Source organism: Eumetopias jubatus, unplaced genomic scaffold (genome assembly GCF_037043125.1).
Source record: "Eumetopias jubatus isolate StellerSeaLion01/CBP00866 unplaced genomic scaffold, mEumJub1_p1.0 scaffold_11, whole genome shotgun sequence".
NCBI classification, from domain to species: domain Eukaryota; kingdom Metazoa; phylum Chordata; class Mammalia; order Carnivora; family Otariidae; genus Eumetopias; species Eumetopias jubatus.
In genome coordinates this window covers 114,226,535-114,247,227 of record NW_028274817.1, presented here as the reverse complement: position 1 = coordinate 114,247,227, position 20,693 = coordinate 114,226,535, and the positions used below count along the sequence as shown (strand labels likewise).

The 20,693-nt window shown below is 42.6% G+C and overlaps 1 protein-coding gene across 2 annotated transcripts in view; it reads left to right on the top strand.

Moving 5' to 3' along the window:
* Window positions 1–5,313: 5,313 nt before the first annotated feature.
* Window positions 5,314–20,693, top strand: part of TXLNG (taxilin gamma) — a 61,315-nt gene continuing 45,935 nt past the window's right edge. The window contains exon 1 of one of the 2 annotated variants that reach the window (XM_028092567.2): window positions 5,314–5,452. In XM_028092567.2, the coding sequence (XP_027948368.1) occupies window positions 5,348–5,452 (105 nt within the window). In that variant the 5' untranslated portion in view covers window positions 5,314–5,347. The remainder of the gene's footprint in view (window positions 5,453–20,693) is intronic. The other variant, XM_028092569.2, reaches the window with a different exon arrangement.

Here is a 20,693-nt window from a genome sequence, read left to right as displayed (position 1 = left end):
TCTCAGTGTAGCTGGGGGCTGTTGCTACCAGGAAACTCTCCAAGAGGTTGCACACAGGAATATCACCTTGGGAAATTGAGGGTTCAGCTTTCATCTGTACGGGTTCAGAAAAATGATTACCTTGATCTATTCAGAGGCTCTTAATAAGTATTGGGAGCTTTCTGAGTGTTATATTCTGTGGGGCAGTGTTAAGACAAGAGTTTAGTGGGGACTGTCCTTGCCCTCACTTCATTTACCACCTGGTTGGGGGAAAGAGTCAATTCAACAAGCCTTTACACTGAAGAGTGGGACTGGCTGGGGATGAGAAGTACAAAATGCTAGGGATGGGTAACACGGTACGCCCAAGATACCCTGGGCACCAGAGGGGCTTCCTGGAGGGGCCACTCAGGATATGTTCTCTCCAGAGCAGCCCTCAGGCCTGATTTACAAGGTCAAAATGTCCCTTTATTAACAATAAGCAATGGAAGTAGTTCACTGGATGGAAAGGTACACATATCTACATTCTCTCTCTCTCTCTCTAGTCAGATTCACATTAGGAGGCAGATTATAATGGTAAGATTGGTAAAATATCAAAACAATTTTCCCTGCTCAAAGGCATTAGAATGATGGGGCCTCCATCCCTACACTAGGAATTAGGCTTGTGAATAGGGCCATTATTTTTGAAGTTCTCTTTTTCGGAACAAAATTCTCTCTCCCCCAGACTTTGCATGGATGGCTTTGTCAGCCAGGCTTCCCTGACTCTCCCTTTTCTAGGTTTCTGCTCTTCTAATAGAAACACTGCTTCTTTAGATTTGTCAATACCTTTGATCATATTATAAGGTATGGTTGGGGAAGAAAAATTTTCCTCTATCCTTTAATATTCTTCTACCTAGGCTGAGAATCAAATTGACAAAGGACAGATTAATGGGAGAAAATAAAATTTATGTGCATATGAGGGATCCACACAGACATGAGAGAAGAGGGTAGGGGTCTGGGACTTCAAAGGGAAGGAAAGCGACTTTCATGAAGATGAAAAAGTAAATGTTTGGTAAACATGTTTGCTGAGCCACTCAAACAATGAGACACAAAGAGGAATTTGATCAAACAGGCTTGCTGGGTTCCTTCTTGTCTATCATATCTAGTTCATAGTCTAATATAGTTATTTATGGTGCTAGCTCTCCGAGTGGGTCCTCCATATTTGTTTAGGTAGTTAGGGGGAAGTTCCAGGTTTCTTCCTGAGTGTTTATGGGCATTGGTTATTTTCAGCTTGAAATAATCTGCATACTAACGTGGCACATTTTAGAGGAGCCTGCCCTTGGCCCTTACAGTTTGATGAGGTCTGTAATTTACTGTCAGCAAAAAGTGTAATAGTAGCAGCCTGTGTGTGTGTGTGTGTGTGTGTGTGTGTGTGTGTGTGTGTGTGTTGCATTAAATTAAGGGCTGGCAATGACACTACTCGGGACTTTACACACCAAGGGTGGTCAGCTATATTAATCAGGGAGTCCATATTCCATATTATAGCTACAAATGCTTCTGTTAGCCATAGCTCAATTAAACCAGCAGCTTTGCTAAGTAGCAGAATGAAGGTTAGAAATTGGTTTTCATTGGTGGAATTAGTAGTTTGTTAGCTGGTATGACAGGTGAGAGAAATGGGCTCGAATTGGTAAAATCAATGATACTCAAGACATGCGTTGTTTAGAATATGTGAGACTTCTCACCCTTGCATCGACAGGTCATAAGAACCTAGCAAGTTGCAAGCTTGTTCCCTTAGGGATAATACTATAGGCTAAAACTCCAAATGGCCCTGTGTCCAGCTATGAACTCTGAGAGTTCCAGCTCCCTGATAATGGTTGAGGCCAACAGAATCCTCTCTCTGTGATTGTGGTGAGTCTACTTTGAGTGCCTTGCATTTCCTGCAAAATGATTGTCAGAGCACGTGAAACAACAGAGAGCTGGGACATCACTGAACTTAATATTCATAAAAACTGTTTTGTGCCTCAGATACATGGCTGCTTAATAAACATCTGAATAAATGGGCCCATATTCAGGTTATGTGCAGAGCCCTTAGGGAGCCTGGGGAGAATACTCCCTACCCAACGAGGAGGAACTGTTTATCTTGGGACCTTTACCTTCCTGGCAGGCACAGTTCTTAACAGATGACAATTCCTTGAGCAAATGTGAGAATAATTAATGAAGACAGAACATGTGGTGCCTTTTCAAGACTCACAAAATAAAAAAAAAATGATAGCCCTCGCAAATCTAAAATATAACCCTAACAATGGATCCCAGCAGAGATAAGCAAAGTGCTTTATAGAGCTTTGGACTAAGTCTTGACAGAGACCTCTTTGAAGACCTTTACGATAAATATCTAAACAAAGAATGGGTATATAAAACAGCTTAGTCTGACCCAAGGAAAAAGAGAACAATCCAAGACCTAGAGGACAAGGCAGAAGCTATTCTTTCTCTGACCAGTGTTGGAAGCTGTGCATCACTTCTGTTATGCTATATTCCTTAGAAGCCAACCACTAAGCCTGGCCCACACCCTAGAGGAGGGGAATCATACTCCACCTTTTGGAGGAAGGAGCATCAGCGAACTTGTGGACAGATTTTAAAACCACCATTGCCTACATTAAAGATGTTATAGGACTTCTAAAATTCATATTTCTCTCAGGAGCAGTAATAGCTATGTTTCTCTTGAGCAACCACTTTGTTTTTATTTTACAGTATTGTGAATCACTCTGTAAATTGTGTTTTCCTCTTTTCTCAGCTGTCAAGAAGCACAAAATAAAAATTTGGCTCACCTCCAGCTTGTGTACGAGAACTCAAGGCATGTGTTTTATGGATTCAGCTCACCCATGACTTCATCTTATTTTTCCCATCCTTCTTTCATATTCACTTTCTCCTCATTCCCCCCCCATATATACATAGGAATGAATAGCATGATATAGATCTTTAACCCTACATACACACATACACCCAAATCCCTTTTGAAATAAGACCATGTATAAATAAAATAAATACAATTATTTTTCATCTTTTAAGATTTGACATCACTTACATAGTTCTTTTGTTTTCATAATAAAGATAACTACTGACTTTTTTCCATACATAATTAAACAACACAGAAAATCATGAAGTAAAAATACTCCCAAATCTCACCACCCAGGGAAACACATTATTAACATTTTGATTAATATCCTTCTAAATATCTCTTTATAAACAAACGGGCAATTCTATATAAATGGCTCTTTTTTTATTGAAGTATCATTGACCCACAATGTTACATCAGTTTCAGGTGTACAACAGTGATGTGACAAATCTATGCTACAGTATGTTGTGCTCACCACAAGTGTAGCTCCCATCTGTCACCATACAAGGCTATTACAGTACCATTGACTATAGTCCCTATGCTGTACCTTTTATCCCCATGACTTATTCATTCCATGACTGGAAGCCTGTATCTCCCACTGCCCTTCACCCCTTTTGTCCATCCCCTACCGCCTCCCAAATGGATTTTTTTTTTAAAGTAGGCTCTACACCCAACATGGGACTTGAATTCACAACCCAGAGACCAAGAGTCACATGCTCTACCGACTGAGCCAGGCAGGTGCCCCTGGAATTTTTTCTTTTAAAGCTCACCATGCTATGTATGTTTTCTAGGTCAAATTAAAACAATGTTTATCATTCTTAGTAGCTGAATGGTGTTCAATTGTGCCATTATTTAACTACTGTGCTTTTTGACACTCAGCTCCCTGAACAGGTTAGAAAAAGCATTACCCCTACATTTATTATGCATCTTGCTGGGAATTTTACCTTTAAGAAGGTGAAGCATGGGGCACCTGGGTGGCTCAGTCGGTTGGGCAGCTGCCTTCAGCTCAGGTCATGAGCCCAGGGTCCCGGAATCAAGCCCCACATTGGGCTCCCTGCTCAGCGAGGAGTCTGCTTCTCCTTCTGACCCTCCCCGCTCTTGTATTCTCTCTCTCTCAAATAAATGAATAAAATCTTAAAAAAAAAAAAGGTGAGGCCTGGTGGCTGAGACCATCAACTTTATATAGAATCTGGCTATGGGTTCATTATCTACTGCTCTAGTTTTGAAATCTCAAAGCTGGACTGAAGTGTTCTGCCTATGAGATAAAATACGGGTACTTTCCCCAAATTTACAGAAAAATTAAAATTGATAGATGGAATTTCCACAATATTGAAATTTACTCTCGTGTATATTATTACATTTTTAGCATATGCTACCACTGTCTTGTATTCAACTTTAATAAAAAATGGTAAAGAATTCACGCAAAACTTCATAATGAGTTATTTAATATATCAGAATTTCATGAGGGTCCGTGACTCTCAGAGGCTCGGTCATTAGAGATCTGGTTCCATCAGATGGAAACGGAATATTCCTGAGCAAAACTGCACCCCCCGCCCCAATCCTGTCAAGAAAAAATAAATCGATTCAGCAAACCTAATTTGTTTTAAAATTTCAGTAACGAGGAACACTACATCAAAAACTAATGATGTAATGTAAGGTGATTAACATAACATAATAAAAAAATAAAATTTCAGTAACGAAAGGACTAGCGGAGAAAACAGGATACATTCAACATGTATTAAGCGCCGACTAAATGTGGAGAGCTGTGCTAAAAGACCGGGCGGTTCAGCCAAGGTGAGCCGGACGCAGCCCCTACCCCGCAGGAGCTCAGGACAGGTAAATGGTGCTGAGAGCTCTGGTGGATGATTAGGACTCGGGACAGGTGTCCCAGCCAGAAACCTCAAATTCTGAAAGCCATTACATCTCTGCCGCCTTGAAAGTCATGATTTCCCCTTATCCCTAATCATTTGGGCTCAATTCCGAAGAGGAGCAACAGAAACAAAAACACAACAACACGTCCCAACTCCTTCTCCCTCCCAAACACTGGATTATTTCTAAACTTTTCCCTCAGGATAATCAAGAGCACCTTCCGGTACAGTTACATCGCTTCCAGAAAACTACAAGTCCCATAGGCTGCACGCACAACCCAGGGGACACTCCCCGTTTCAGAACACCGCCTTACGCTCCAATCCTGAGCGGGGCCGGTGAGCCGTGGCCGCGCAGCCTGCTGGGACTTGTAGTCCGCTTCAGATTTCTTTTTCCCTGTCTGCGCAGACTCGCGCGGCCTGTGTTCGCCCTTCGGCCCCGCAGAAGCCCAGCCCAGACTTCAATGTTCCCCACCCACATCCCGCTCCATCCCCTCGGGGGCCAACCTCCTCCGGTCACGTGGGAAGCCGTTCATGCGGCGATTGGCCGTGGGGGTTCAGGGGCGGGGAGCGGGGGCCCTGAAAGGTTCCGTGCCCCTTGTCGGGCCGCTTGTTTGGCTGCTGCCGTCACCTCATGGCGACGCGGGTAGAGGAGGCAGCGCGGGGAAGAGGCGGCGGCGGCGCCGAAGAGGCTATTGAGGCCGGACGGGGCGGACGGCGACGCAGCCCGCGGCAAAAGGTCAGTCTGGGAGGCGTCCGCGTTGTTGTACGGCCGGGGGAATGCCCGGGCTAGATTTTTCGGGGTACACATCTTCACTCTCTCCGGTTACCTTTAGCCACGGGACGAACATCCGGCCTTTTTCCTTCCCGGGGGTGACGACAGTGGGAGCAGGTGGGGGAGGATTTGGGACTGGGATCGATGGGGAAGAAGGGAGCGAAGGTTGGGGTTTTGGGGCGCGCGGCAGAGGTGGGGAGAGGGCAGGGGGCGCAGCCTGGTGTGAGGGGGAAGGGGTGCGAGGCGGGGGCACGCCAGGTGTGACAGCCACGTGCGGCCGGCGCCGGGGAACCCCAGGCGCCAGGTGTTTCTTCTAGCCCCCGCCCTCGGCGTGCTCCCAGTGCTCTCGGTGCTCTCCGTGCTCCCAGTGCCCCCGGCGCTGGCCGCCGCCGTCGGAGGGCTGCCTGGGTCAGCGGCTGGCCCTGCTCTTGCCGGGCAGGTGCGCAGGGCGCGCTGCGGGGTGCGCCCGGGCGGCGCGGGCGAGGCTGTTGCGCAGTAAGATAACCGCGCGGGAGCCGGGGTTGCACTGCGCCCCCCTTCCCCCGCCCCCCTGCCACTGCGCGGGCGGGCGAACGCCGCGGGGCTGGAGGGGCCATTCGGCTCCCGTGTCCCAGGGCTCGTCTCTGGGCACCACTGGCCTGGCTACACGTGGGACCGGCGATGGGAAGACGATGCTGGTGGACCTGGGTCCCGCAGGGTTGGGGGCAGCATCGCATGATAGCGGGTCTTCCCATTTAGCCCTTCCTCCCCTTTCTTGCTTTCTTTATTTACTCTTCTTTCCTTTCTTTTTTTGGGTGAACGGAAACTTGAGCGCCTCCCCCACCCTGGCCTTTGGTCTCTCTCAATCTGGGAGACAGGCTGGACCGTTCCCCTTGCCTTACTTGACTCACGTCAAGGAGTTTTCAGTGTCTCCCTGGATACAGGAAAATCGAGACCTTCAGAATGGGAGAATTCCACTTGTTCTGGAGTCAGTGGGTGGAGTTCGAAAAAGATTGCACAACAAATGGGGTACAGGGCTTTCAGGGCCCAGGAATGGAAATCCGCGGGGAAAGGCGCTGGAAAGGTGGAAACGCCTTTTTCCTTACAGTGGAACTTATTGAAACGTTCAACTTGTTGGACGGCCTGCTTGATCACTCAGTTATTTACTATTACTTAATTATGCATTTGAATACTCTCAAAAATCACTCCTGTGTGAAATTACGAAATAATATTTTTCTTATGAGATTTATAAGCTTGAAAAAGGAGAACAAAGGTTTGGTTTACATCTGAGCAAAATGTCAAGAATTGGCTTTTAGGGGCTTGTTTCTTTTCTTTTTTTAAAGATTTTATTTATTTGACAGAGACACAGCGAGAGAGGGAACACAAGCAGGGGGAGTGGGAGAGGGAGAAGCAGGCCCCTTGTGGAGCAGGGAGCTAGGGGCCTGTTTCTAAGGTCGAGTATTTTCATATCTCCCTGCGTAAGGGTGTTACTACTACTCAGTTACCTCTCTTTCTTTGTACTCTAAAATAAAGATCCAGTACTTGAAGGACAGAAAAAGAAGCTGTGGACCGAATGTACTCTAGAGTTTCAAAACTGTCACTTTGGACACTTATTTATTCCCTGAGAGTGGGGAGCCAATCTCAGTGTTTGATTTCATAGATTCCCCAGGGGAGGACTCTGATAGAAAGCCATTGCAATTGAGGACATAAGTTCCCGTTTATGTCACTAGGATAAGGACCAAGAGTCTGAATTAGGAACTGAGGTTTAATCAACTAGCATTTTAAACGACCGAGATAAGAGGTAATGACCCTTTGAGGCAGCACTCTGGGTAACAGCTGGATATGAATAGTCATATGTGTCTGTACTGTCTCATTTTTGTTTTATCTCATGTACCTTTTTTCTTTGCTCATGTTTTTCTGGGCATCTTTTTTCCCTTTTGTTTTCCAACTGACTATGACCTGGAATTGAAATACATGATTAAATATTAGTTTTTAAATTTTTATTTAAAAAAATTGGGTGACTATCTTGTGTCTGCAAAACTCAGTTCTTTATGACCCCTAATTTTTTTTATTTCCTCTGGGTTACTAATTTGAAAGAATATTCCTAATTCTAACTTGTAGTGTATATTTTCAGGAAGCAGAAATGATGTTTAACTAATTGGAATGTTTTGAAAATATTGAGGGAATTAAAGAAGAATGACTGTTTAGTCACTGACTTAAAGGGAAAAACAACTGGAGATGGGCTTTATTGGCTCCTAATTGTTTGAACCATCTACTTAGTCATTCTTCACCAACTCAGTTAATTGTGGCATTGTTTCATAACTACATGCATTTGAATGGTCTCTTGAGGTAACTCTTTTCTTCTAAGTTAATATTATAGTACATTTTTTTATTTTTAAGATTTTATTTATTAGAGCACGTGAGCGGGGGGAGGGAGGGTAGAGGGAGAAGCTGACTCCCCGCTGAGCAAGGAGCCCAGTGTGGGGCTCGATCCCAGGACCCCGGGATCACGACCTGAGCCGAAGGCAGACGCCTAACTGACTGAGCCACCCAAGCGCCCCTTATAGTACATTTCTTTTTTTTTCTTTTTTTATTATTATGTTAATCACCATACATTACATCATTAGTTTTTGATGTAGTGTTCCATGATTCATTGTTTGTGCATAACACCCAGTGCTCCACGCAGAATGTACCCTCTTTAAGACCCATCGCCAGGCTAACCCATCCCTTATAGTACATTTCTAAGGGTCTCTTGAATTGTCTAAAACTGTGCTGATATGTTAGCCACTAGCTGCATGTGGCTCTTTAAATGTTAATTGAAATTAAATAAGGGGCGCCTGCGTGGATCAGTCAGTTAAGCGTCTGCCTTCGGCTCGGGACCGAGTCCCACATCAGGCTTCCCCACTCAGCCCTTCTGCCCTCTGCCCTTCACCCTACTTCTGCTCTCTCTAGCTCTCTCTTTCTCTCTCTCTCTCAAATAAATCTTTTTTTTTTTTAAAGATTTTATTTATTTATTTGACACAGAGAGACAGCGAGAGAGGGAACACAAGCAGGGGGAGAGGCAGAGGGAGAGGGAGAAGCAGGCTTCCCGCTGAGCAGAGAGCCCGATGCGGGGCTCGATCCCAGGACCCTGGGATCATGACCTGAGCCGAAGGCAGTCGCTTAACCGACTGAGCCACCCAGGTGCCCCATCTCTCTCAGATAAATCTTAAAAAAATAATAAAAATAAACATTCCATTCTCTTTCATACTAGCCACATTTCAAGTGTTCAGTAGCCAAGGTGGCTAGTGGCTACTGTGTTAGAGAAGATCCAAAATATTTACATCATTGCATAAAATTCTGTTGGACAACATTGGTCTAAAAGGATGGGATATACATTGTCAAGTATTTCAGGCATTTTTTAGAACACCAAGGTCATGGGGCGCCTGGGTGGCTCCGTTGTTAGGCATCTGCCTTCGGCTCAGGTCATGATCCCAGGGTCCTGGGATCCAGCCCCACATCGGGTGCCCCGCTCAGCGAGGAGCCTGCTTCTCCCTCTCCCTCTGCCTGCCGCTCCCCCTGCTTGTGCGCTCTCTCTCTCTGTCAAATAAATAAATAAAATCTTAAAAAAAAAACACCAAAAAGTCATTACTCTGTAAATTTCTATGTAGAGTTTGTTTTAGATTGAATTTTTAAAAAAATTAATAGACACTGGTTTTTGAGCAGTTTTAGGTTACAGAAAAATTGAGCATCAATTACAGAGTTCCCATATATTCCCTCACGCACATCGTTTCTCCTATTATTTACATTTTCCATTAGTGTGGTGCATTTGTTAGAATTGATGAGCCAGTATTGATACATTGCCATTAACAAAAGTCCGTAATTTGCATTGGGGTTCATTCTTGGTGTTGTACATTTTAAGAGTTTTGACAAATGTATAGTGACCTGCATCCACCATTACAGTATCCTACGGAATAGTTTTCACTGCCCTGAAAATCCCCCATTTATCCCTCCTTCCATTCCCCTGAACCATTGGTAGCCACTGATCTTTTTACTATCTGTATCGTTTTTCCTTTTCCAGAATGTCTAAGGTAGGTTTGTTTTGGTTTTTAATAATAGAGTTTTGATGGGGAATGTTAAAAATGATTGAACTACTGTTAAACTTATTTATAGGGGCGCCTGGGTGGCTCAGTCTCGGTTGGGCGTCTGCCTTCGGCTTGGGTCATGATCACCGGGTCCTGGGATGGAATCCCATATTGGGCTCCCTGCTCAGCGTGGAGCCTGCTTCTCCCTCTCCTATTCTCCCTGCTTGTGTTCTCTCTCTTGCTATCTCTGTCGCTATCTCTGTCTCTCTCTCAAATAAATAAAATCTTTAAAAAAAAAACCCTTATTTTTATGTCAGTAAACCATTTGGAAGGATAAAGATATGTAACCAAGGCTCAAATTAACAAAATCTTACATTTACATCGTGCCCCATAATTTTTACAGCATATTTGCACTTTTGTTGACTAATTTTTTTTATTTTAAAGATTTTGTTTATCTGATAGAGAGAGAGAGACACAGAGAGAGGGAACACAAGCAGGGGGAGTGGGGGAGGGAGAAGCAGGCCTCCTGCTGAGCAGGGGGCGTGATGTGGGGACTGGATCCCAGGACCCTGGGATGGTGACCTGAGCCAAAGGTGAGCCACCCAGGTGCCCTTTTGTTAACTCTTTAGCATCACTGGATGCTATGGAGAAGGCTGGAGGAACTGTCATTGCCCTCATTTACAGATGACAAACTGCTCAGCAAGGTCAAGTGATTTGCCCAAGGGGTGAAGCCAAGTCTAAAAACCAATACCCTTTCATCTAGACTATGATAATAAGTAGTATACTAGTGGGTGAATAGTATGGATTTTGGAGTCAAGACTCTTGGCTCTCTGCCACTTACTTTACTAGCTGTGCAACCTTGGGTGAGTTTCTCAATCTTTCTGAGCCTCAGTTGCATCATCTGTAAAGTGGCGATGATGCTAACACCTACCACATAGGATTGTGAAGAATAAGAGTTGATGAGAAGTATTCGGCACAGTGCCAGGCATGTAGAATTTTACTTGATCTGGTAGGGAGAATATACGAAAGATCCATTTCTCTTGCTTTTAGGGTGCTATTAATTTTGTAAATCTACCTACCAAGCTTTGTAGTTTTCTTTCTTCCCAGAATCTCTCTATGATAGGTAAAATGAGAAGTCCAGTCAGGGTGTGGCAAGAGTATGGGGTAGGAAGAAACCATTTCATTATCTTGTTTTTCTCCCCATTTGTGGATTTGAATCTCCACTCTTCTGGCACAGAGATTAAATAATAAAGTGACCTTCTCTTTACAACGTTGTTGTCTATTTTCAAACTTTGGTCGATTTCATTTTCAAAGGGAACCAAAGAGGCAAAGCAGTAATGAGAGTAGACCAGATATAGCACATTCCTTTAGTAATTCTATGTTTTTAGATCATAATATGCCACATTTATATGCTATATTACTAGAAGGTGGTTTGTATGTTATGTGTGTCATTTATATTGTTTTTGACTAGAGAAGTGGTTTTTTATTTTTTTAAAGGTTTTGTTTATTTGACAGAGAGATACAGTGAGAGAGGGAACACAAGCAGGGGCAGTGGGAGAGGGAGAAGCATGCTTCCCGCTGAGCAGGGAGCCTGATGCGGGGCTCGATCCCAGGACCCTGGGATCATGACCTGAGCCGAAGGCAGACGCTTAACGACTGAGCCACCCAGGCGCCCCTAGAGAAGTGGTTTTTTTCTTTTGTTTTTTTTTTTTGGTTTGTTTGTCTTTGTGTTGTTTTGTTTTTGTTTTTTAAAGATTTTTTATTTATTTATTTGACAGAGAGCGTGAGAGCAGGAACACAAGTAGGGGAAGTGGGAGAGGGAGAAGCAGGCTTCCCGCGGAGCAGGGAGCCCATTGCGGGGCTTGATCCCAGGATCCCGGGATCATGACCTGAGCTGAAGGCAGATGCTTGACGACTGAGCCACCCAGGCGCCCCTTTGTTTTTGTTTTTAAGTAGGCTCCATGTCCAGCTTGGAGCCCAAAGTGGGACTTGAACTCACGACCCTGAGATCAAGGCCTGAGCTGATAGGAAGAGTTGGACACTTAACTGCCTGAGCCACCCAGACGCCTCAAGAAGTTTTTTTTTGTAACTGAAGTATAGTTGACATGTAAGGTTACATTAGTTTTGGGTATACAACATAGTGATTCAACAAGTCTATACAATATGGTGAATTACGCATTTACCACAAGTGTAGCTCCCATCTGTCACCATGTAGTGCTGTTACAATACCTTTGACTATATTCCCTGTGCTGTACCTTTTATTCCTGTGATTTATTCATTCTATAACTGGAAGCCTATACCTGTCACTCCCCTTCACCCATTTTGCCCATCCTCCCACCACCTTCCCCTCTGACAGCCATCAGTTCTCTGTATTTATGGGTCTGTTTGTTCTTTTTGTTTGTTTATTTGTTTTGGTTTTTTTAAGATTCCACATACAAATGAAGTCATGGTATTTGTCTTTCTCTCACTTTTCTTACCATAGTGCCCTCTAGGTCCATCCAGTTGACTAGAGAAGTTTTATGTAGGAATGTATATGTCAAATCTAGATGCCATAAAACCAGGTGTGTGTGATTTGCTTGTGTATGGGATTCTTTACAGAAGTCTTCACTATAATAGATTTTTTAATAATATGCTGTTCACATTTTACACTTTACAGAGAGCTCTCTTTCAAAGGAAAGAAATTTGAGCCCTCTCTGTTTCCTGCAATGTGCTAGGCACTTAAAATGTGCTCCCATTCTAATATCTGCTTACCTTTGCAGAGTGGGTGATATTCCCAGGTGGATAGATACGACATCTGAGGCTCAGTCAAATAACAGAAAACTTGCTTAAATAACATAGCTCAGAGTTGCTGAAGTTGGCCTAGAGTTGATATGTAATTGTGCAACTGATGTACTCTACTGCATGGACAGTTTCTGCTTACCTAGCACATTTTAATCTAACATCCCAAAGAAATTCCTTTGCCTTTTCCTCCCCTACTCTCCCCCTTCCCCCTCATTCAGTTCCTTTTGGTTGGGTTCTAAACTGCTTATCAGTAACTTTTAGTTACTATAACAGATGTGACAGTATTTTAAATGTATAAAATAATTACAAATTTAATGTAGTATTCATTAACACTGAGAATTAGCTATGTTTAAATTTTTCCCAAGTGGAGCATTTCCAGAAGAAAATAAAAATAGGTCAGGTGACCCTTTAAGGATTTGAACCCTGAGAGTATATTTTTATGATTCAATTCATTTCCTAGTTGAAACTCTCTTGGTACTTAGAACTACTTAAATTTTATTACTTGATGGAAAAGACATAAAATAACCAGTGTCGTCCTCCTGTGCTATCAAAATAATTTCCTTAGCATTTATTGCTCAGGGTGTTGATTTGCATTCTGTGTTACATTTCCAAAATATCCCCCAGAACGACCCCCATTATCCCCAACTTCGCATTCTGTAGTCTCCCATAAGTAATATTGCTAAACCAGCACTTCTCCACTTTTTTTCTTTCCCTACTTCAGAAAGGTCAGTGTAGAATGGTTTGGCAAGGAAGATGTGCCAGTAGCTTAGAAGCACATTTTGCCAAGTATTTTATGATTTGGGCCATATTAAAAGTGAGAACGTAGGCATTTTGCATAATTTGCAAATGCATCCTTATTCAGATATTATTGTAACAGTTTTGCATGCTACAGTTTATATTGACTATATCTAATATTACAACTCTAGAAGGTAGGTAATGTGTATCCCTAGTTTACAGACAGGAAACTGAGAGGTTGATCTCCCTCATGGCTGCATAGGAGGCAGTAAGTGGTCTGTTTGAAGGTCAGACTTTTTGGGCTCCAAAAGTTGTTACCCATGTGCCATATGTCTTGTGCTCTCTCTCTTTTTTTTTTAAAGATTTATTTATTGTTTATTTTGAGAGAGTGAGAATGAGAGAGAGAGAGAGTACATGAGGGGGGGAGGGTCAAAGGGAGAAGCAGACTCCCGCCGAGCAGGGAACCCGATGCGAGACTCGACCCCGGGACTCCAGGATCATGACCTGAGCCGAAGGCAGTCGCCCAACCAACTGAGCCACCCAGGTGCCCTGTCTTGTGCTCTCTTAACACATTTCTTGAGAATAGTGAATAAAAACATGCTCCTTGTTGAATGTAAGCTAAACTTGGTGGTGGGTCAAAAGAGTGATCATTTTTTGTTAAATGAAAAGATTGTGAAGGGTGGATTGGATCACTGGGGATATAGAAAAGCCATTATGATCTGGGAAGTTTTGAGGGGAATTTGGACCCTTACAGGTTTCATACCTTTTGTTTCACTGAGGCTTTACGTCAACCTTAAGGTAAATTATTTAGGAGGTATGCTGTACTTTAACTCTCTGCAAAAGCACCTCCAGGTGTAATTTGGATACATTGAAAGAGGGTTTAGAGAGACCTTTTTGTAAAAACCTGTCTTAAAGTCCACACAACACAGTGTTAACAAAGAGCTAAAGTGGTCTGGGTAAGTAGGACAAGGAAAAAGAGAAAGCTTGATGTTCAGAGGTACATCATGGTTGGTCCATGTGGAGCTGGTGAAGTGTGACTTCATAAAATTGGGACGGGTTGTTCCATTTAGGTAACCCATAAAAGTAGAAGACCATTTTTCGTCTTTTTTTTTTTAAAGATTTTATTTATTTATTTGACAGAGAGACCGCAAGAGAGGGAACACAAGCAGGGGGAGTGGGAGAGGGAGAAGCCGGCCTCCCGCCAAGCAGGGGGCCTGATGCGGGACTTGATCCCAGGACCCTGAGATCATGACCCAAGCCGAAGACAGTCGCTTAACGACTGAGCCACCCAGGCGCCCTGAAGACCATTTTACATCTCAAGAGTCTGTGGCTTGAAGATACTAATTGTGTGACCCAGGCCCTGCACCTCTGCAAAATAGGTCAGGCCCAAGTATATTTCAGCAGCTTTGGGCATTGAAATTTTGGGGTTTCCTGATATTTTTGCTGCCTAGATAGGTGTTTAGGCTAATGCTGCAGGTATCTTTCAGTTTGCAGATTATCAATGAATTAAACAGTTTTAGAGCTAGAAATGATTCTGCAAATCATGGAGTTCAGCACCCTTTATTTTTATAAAATAAATAGTCATAGAAATTAAATGCAAAATCTAATGCCGTCATCCTTATTTTAAAAGGCAAATGATGTGCATAGTCTAATACAGATGTTAGCACCTACCACAGATGTTAGTAGTATCTACTTACTACTATAAGAGAGATCATAAGGCTAAAGAAACTGTGTCCCAACTAGACCTTTTCCGGACCTCTTTGCTCATTTCTTGGCTTCTTCACCAGTGGGGGAAATCCGGTTCCCTCATCCTAACTTCAGTGCTGGTTTCCCTCTTTTTTTCTCATTTACCTATTAATGCCTCTGTGTGCTTCCGTGCTCAAAACATATTGCGACAGATCGTTGGCAGCCTTTTGCTGCCAAAAGTTAGAAGTTGGGACAACTCCTAGAACTTATTGCCTCCAGTTTATATCCCTCCTCAGAACTCTGTCATTGCTCTGGTTTTATTCATGTATTAATTTATGTTTTTGGTTAACAGCTTTATTGAGGTATATAATTCACATACCATACAATTCACCCACTTAAAGTGTACAGTTCAGTGGTTTTTAGTGTACTCACAGTTTTGTGACCATCACCACATTTATTTTTAACATAACCTTGGAAGAACAGATTCTCTGGAATGATGTAGAGAAAGCTAAGAATTCAGTCTCTGCTTTCTAAGCCCTTAGGTTCATGACCGAGGACAAACTACTTTAAATTATATCAGTGAGCCTCTTTGTTCATCATTCCTGCCTATTAGGTAGTTCTGAGGATTAAATGAGGAAGTATATAAAGTACTGTTGGAGAGGCTTCTGAATGAGCCAGAGGAAATTTGCCTTCTGACTCCCTGTCTTTGTACTTGGTACCAGGGCCGTATTCCCTAGAGATGGTATCTGCTTGGTTAAGGGTACCAAAATAAGGAACCCTCTCAGACCATGGTTTGAGTGTGTTGGCCTTCTAGTCTCTCTGTTCCTGTTCCACCACAACCAGGACAGCAGTTCTCAAACATTTTGGTTTCAGGATCTTTTTGCATAATTTATAACTATGTTTTTGTTTTTGTGGGTTATATCTAATATAGATTCCCATATTAGAAATTAAAACAAATTTTAAATTATCATTCATTTAAAATGAACTCATATTGTACTAATTATCTATTGCTGTGTAACAAATCACCCCAAAACTTAGTGCTTGAAACAACGTTTATGATCTCACTCTTTCTATAGGTCAGGAATCTGGGTGTGGCTTAGTTGGGTTCTCTGCTTCAGGGTCTCATGGACTGCAGTCATCTGAAGACTTGATGGGGATGGATCCACTTCCTAGCTCACTCATGTGGTTATTGGCAGGATTCAATTCCTTATGAGCTGTTGGCTCCGTGGGTGCCCTTGGTTCCTTGCTACATGGGCTTTTCCGTAGGCATCTCACAACATAGCTGCTGGCTTCATCAGAATGAGCAAGACTGTCAGCAGAAGAGAGAAGGAAGTTGCATTCTTTTGTCACATGACCATAGAGGTGACAGCCCCTCGCTTTTGCCAGATTCTCTCTTCATTAGAAGTCAGTCACTAGGTCTAGCCTGCATTCAAGGGGAGGGGATTGTACAAGGTTGTGACTACCAGGAGGATCACTGGGGTCATTGGGGGCCATGTCAGAAGCTGCCTGCCACATATCAGCATAATGGTTTTTGAAAATTAAATACTGATTTTCCAAAATAACAGACTCCTAAATACAGAGAACAAACTGGTGGTTGCCAGAGGAGAGGTGGGGTGGGGGAATGGCTGAAATAGATGAAGGGAATTTAAAAAAAAATCAAGATGTCTTGATTTTTCTTTTTTAAGTGAGAAGAGTGGCATTATTTATTTATTTTTTTTAAGATTTTATTTATTTGACAGAGAGAGTGAGAGAGCACAAGCAGGGGGAACAGTAGAGGGAGAGGGAGAAGCAGACTCCCCACCAAGCAGGGAGCCTGATGTGGGGCTCGATCCCAGGACCCTGGGATCATGAACTGAGCCAAAGGTAGACGCTTAACCATCTGAGCCACCCAGGCGCCCCAAGAGTGGCATTATTTTATGTTTTTGCAGGTTTCTTTAATGAATGGCTTAATAGCTGAATTGTCTCATCTGCTTCTGGATTCAGTTGGTGACAATATGCCATTGTAGTTGAAGTATACACAGTCTGGCCTTACACATGTATGTAGTTGGAGCAGGGAGGAGTGTTTTAATAGCTTTTTTAGACAGTTGTGGAAATTCTTTGATATTACACCAAAACTTGGCAAGTAGTAGTTCTTGCCATTGTGGGATCTGAAACTTTACTGAACTTTTAGTACTGTCATATTAAAATCTAATGGTCTGTTTTGCACTTTGAATGGATGTTCTTTTCCCCATGCATCATTTTGTAATATCATCTGTTAGTTATTTGAAAAGTATTGGTTTACCAAATTGTATCGATCTTCCAAATGTTGACACATTTTGCTATATAATATCAAAATAATGTTAGTATCACTACTGATGTCATCAGGAGAGTTTTTTTTTTAATATTATTCAGATGTACAGCATAGTGATTTAACAATTCTTTACATTACTCAGTGCTTACTACCATAACTATAGTCTCCATATGTCACCATACAGTGTTATTATATTATTCACTGTAGTTCCTATGTTGTACAGAAAAGTCCTAAGTATTGGGAAGCTCTCAAACTCATGGTAGCAGATAGTTTTAAAAAAATTCTAAATTTTCCTTAAAAACTCAAATTTTATCATTGGCAACAAATACTATCTGTTGTTTGCCTTGAAGTAACAGGCTCACTTCACTAATATATATATATACACACACACACATATATATATATTTTTTAATTTGACAGAGACAGCAAGAGAGGGATCACAAGCAGGGGGAGTGGGAGAGGGAGAAGCAGGCTTCCCGCCGAGCAGGGAGCCCGATGCAGGGCTTGATCCCAGGACCCTGGGATCATGACCTGAGCCAAAGGCAGACGCTTAACAACTGAGCCACCTAGGCGTCCCATCACTGTATATATTTTGGAGAATACGTTTGCCAAATACCCAAGTCTGAAGTCTGAATAAGTCTGGTTGGGCTTGTAGTTCAAACAGCTGCATTAGTGGTTTTCTTTACGATCCCATCACACTTTGGTGTGCAGCAGAAGTGCTTTATGTGTACTTTCTATGTCTTCACACAGTTAAAAAGATGTGTACTCATTGATTGAGATTTAATAAAAATTTGTAATTTTATTGCTTCCTCAAGGGCATTTTTAAGTAAAAATGCCCCCTCTCCCTCCATTTAGAGTACATGGTGGTGAAGAACACCATGACTTAGAGTTTGGTGCCTCTGCCTTGATTTCTTTACTGCTTTTGTACCATTAGTGCAAATGTTAACACCAAAAGATCAATAATATCTCTGTATTATTATGAAAGTAATGTTTGAGGTTGCATACTGTCTGGAAGGGTCCACAGGGACCATACTTTGAGAACCACTGCCCCTGAGTTTTCTCAGAAGTGGGCTCTGCTTTTCCTTGTTTTCCTGTTTTTTTTTTTCCCCCCAAGACCATTCTGTCAGAAGAGAATAGGCTTATTTTTCCTGGCCCTATTCCTAAACCTTGTTCTAGGAATGTGGAATCCCAATTATTACTGACTCAACTGCTTTATCTTGTTAATGGAGCAATTCAGTAATCCTAGCAACCAGAATATTTTTACATTTAATTCCTAATGGCCAGTATAAAGTTAGGTTTTATTTGCTAAAGGCTTGAAGAACATTCTAAACCAAAGTACATTCATCATGATTCTTTCGTGTGTGTGTGTGTGGGGGGGGGGGGGGGTAAAATATGCATAACGTAAAGTTTACCATTTTAACCCTTTTCGGGCATTCAGTGACATTAATTACATCAATTACGTTAACAGTATTGTGCAAACAACACAATCATCCATTTCCAGAACTTTTTCATCTTCCCAAACTGAAACTCTGTACTCCATTCCCCCTTGCCCTGAGCCCCTGGCAACTATTATTATTCTGTTTTCTTTCTCTATGTATTGGACTATTGTTGGTACTTCCTATACATGGAATCATACAGTGTTTGTCCTTTTGTGTCTGGCTTTTTTCACTTAACATACATAATTTTTTTTTTAAGATTTTTTATTTATTTATTTGACAGAGAGAGAGAGAGAGCACAAGTAGGCAGGCAGGCAGGCAGAGGCAGAGGGAGAAGCAGGGTCCCCGCTGAGCAGGGAGCCCAATGTGGGGCTCGATCCCAGGACCCTGGGATCATGACCTGAGCCGAAGGCAGACGCTTAACCGACTGAGCCACCCAGGCGCCCCAACATATATAATTTTTTAAAGACTTTTGAAGATGTATTTTTTTTAAGATTTTCTTTATTTTAGAGCATGAGCAGGGTTGGAAGCGGGGAGGAGTGCAGAGGGAGAGGGACAATCAGACTCCCCGCTGAGCAGAGGCCCCCCCCCCCCCCCCCCCCCCAGCCCCGCCACGCCACGCAGGGCTCTAGTCCTGAGATCACTGCTCAAGCCAAAATCAAGAGCTGGGCATTCAACTGAGCCATCCAGGTGCCCCTTTTTAAAGTTTATTTAAGTAATATCTACACCCAGCATGGGGCTCAAACTCATGGTCCCGAGATCAAGAGAAGCATGCCCTTCTGACTGAGCTAGCCAGGAACCCCCCACTTAAACATATTTTCAAGGTTCATCCATGTTTTAGCATGTGTCAAGATTTTACTTTTTAAGGCTGAATAATTTTAATGTCTGTATTATATACCACATTTTGTCTATCTGTCAGTGAACACCTGGGTATTCATGAATCATGGATTTTTTTTTTTTTTAAGGATTTTATTTATTTGAGAGAGCACAAGCAAGGGGAGCAGCAGAGGGAGGGGAAGAAACAGGCTCCCTGCTGAGCAGGTTCCATCCCAGGACCCTGGAATTATGACTTGAGCTGAAGGCAGATGCTCAACCGGCTGAGCCACCCAGACGCCCCACATCATGATTTTTTTTTTTTTAAGATTATTTATTTGTTTATTTGACACAGAGAGAGAGAGACAGCCAGAGAGGGAACATAAGCAGGGGGGGTGGGAGAGGGAGAAGCTCGCTTTCTGCTGAGCAGGGAGCCTGTTGTGGGGCTTCATCCCAGGACCCCTGGGATCACGACCTGAGCTGAAGGTAGACGCTTAACGACTGAGCCACCCAGGCGCCCCCCACATCATAATTCTTCAAATATGATTCTTCAGGACATCCCCCATAGAAGCATTACCTCCATACCAAGCTCAATAAATGTAGGTCTCAAATAATGGACTTTTTCTCTCTTACTTCCTACTTTGCTCCTTAGTTTATCTATATAATGGAGTGACATTCTCACTATCTTAGGAATTCTAAGGCTAGACTAAATAATGTATTTAAAAAGCTTAGCACATAGCAATTAGTAGATGTTAGGTGTTTTCCTTCCTCCCTTTACTCAGAATTTAGCCTTATGTATACTATGTTAACCCTCTTTTGTAAATTCCATGTATCTCTAACACTAGGCTGGTTTTTTTCCCAGTTTATTTAAATTGAGGGAAAAATGGTAATATCACATATTAGTTTTAGATGTACAGTATTATAATCAGTATTTGTATACACTACAGAGTGATCGCTACAGTAAGTCTGTTTACCATCCATCACCATATGATTGACCTCCTTTACCCTTTAGCCCACCTCCAACCCCCTTCCTCTCTAATAACCACCTATCTATCCCCTGTATCTGTGAGTTTTGTTTTTTAGATTCCACATATAATTGAAATCATACAATATTGTCTTTCTCTGTGTGATTTATTTTGCTTAGCGTGATACCCTCTGGGTCCATCCCTGTTGTTGCAAATGGCAAAATTTTGTTCTTTTTTATGGCTGAGTAATACTCCACTGTGTATATATACCGGATCTTCCTTATCCATTCATCCATTGATGGATACTTAGATTGTTTCCATATATTGGCTGCTGTAAATAATGCTGCAGTGAACATAGGGATGCATATATCTTTTCAAATTTGTATTTTCATTTTCTTCAGATAAATACCCTGAAGTGAAATAGCTGGATCATGTTGTAGTTCTATTTTTAATTTT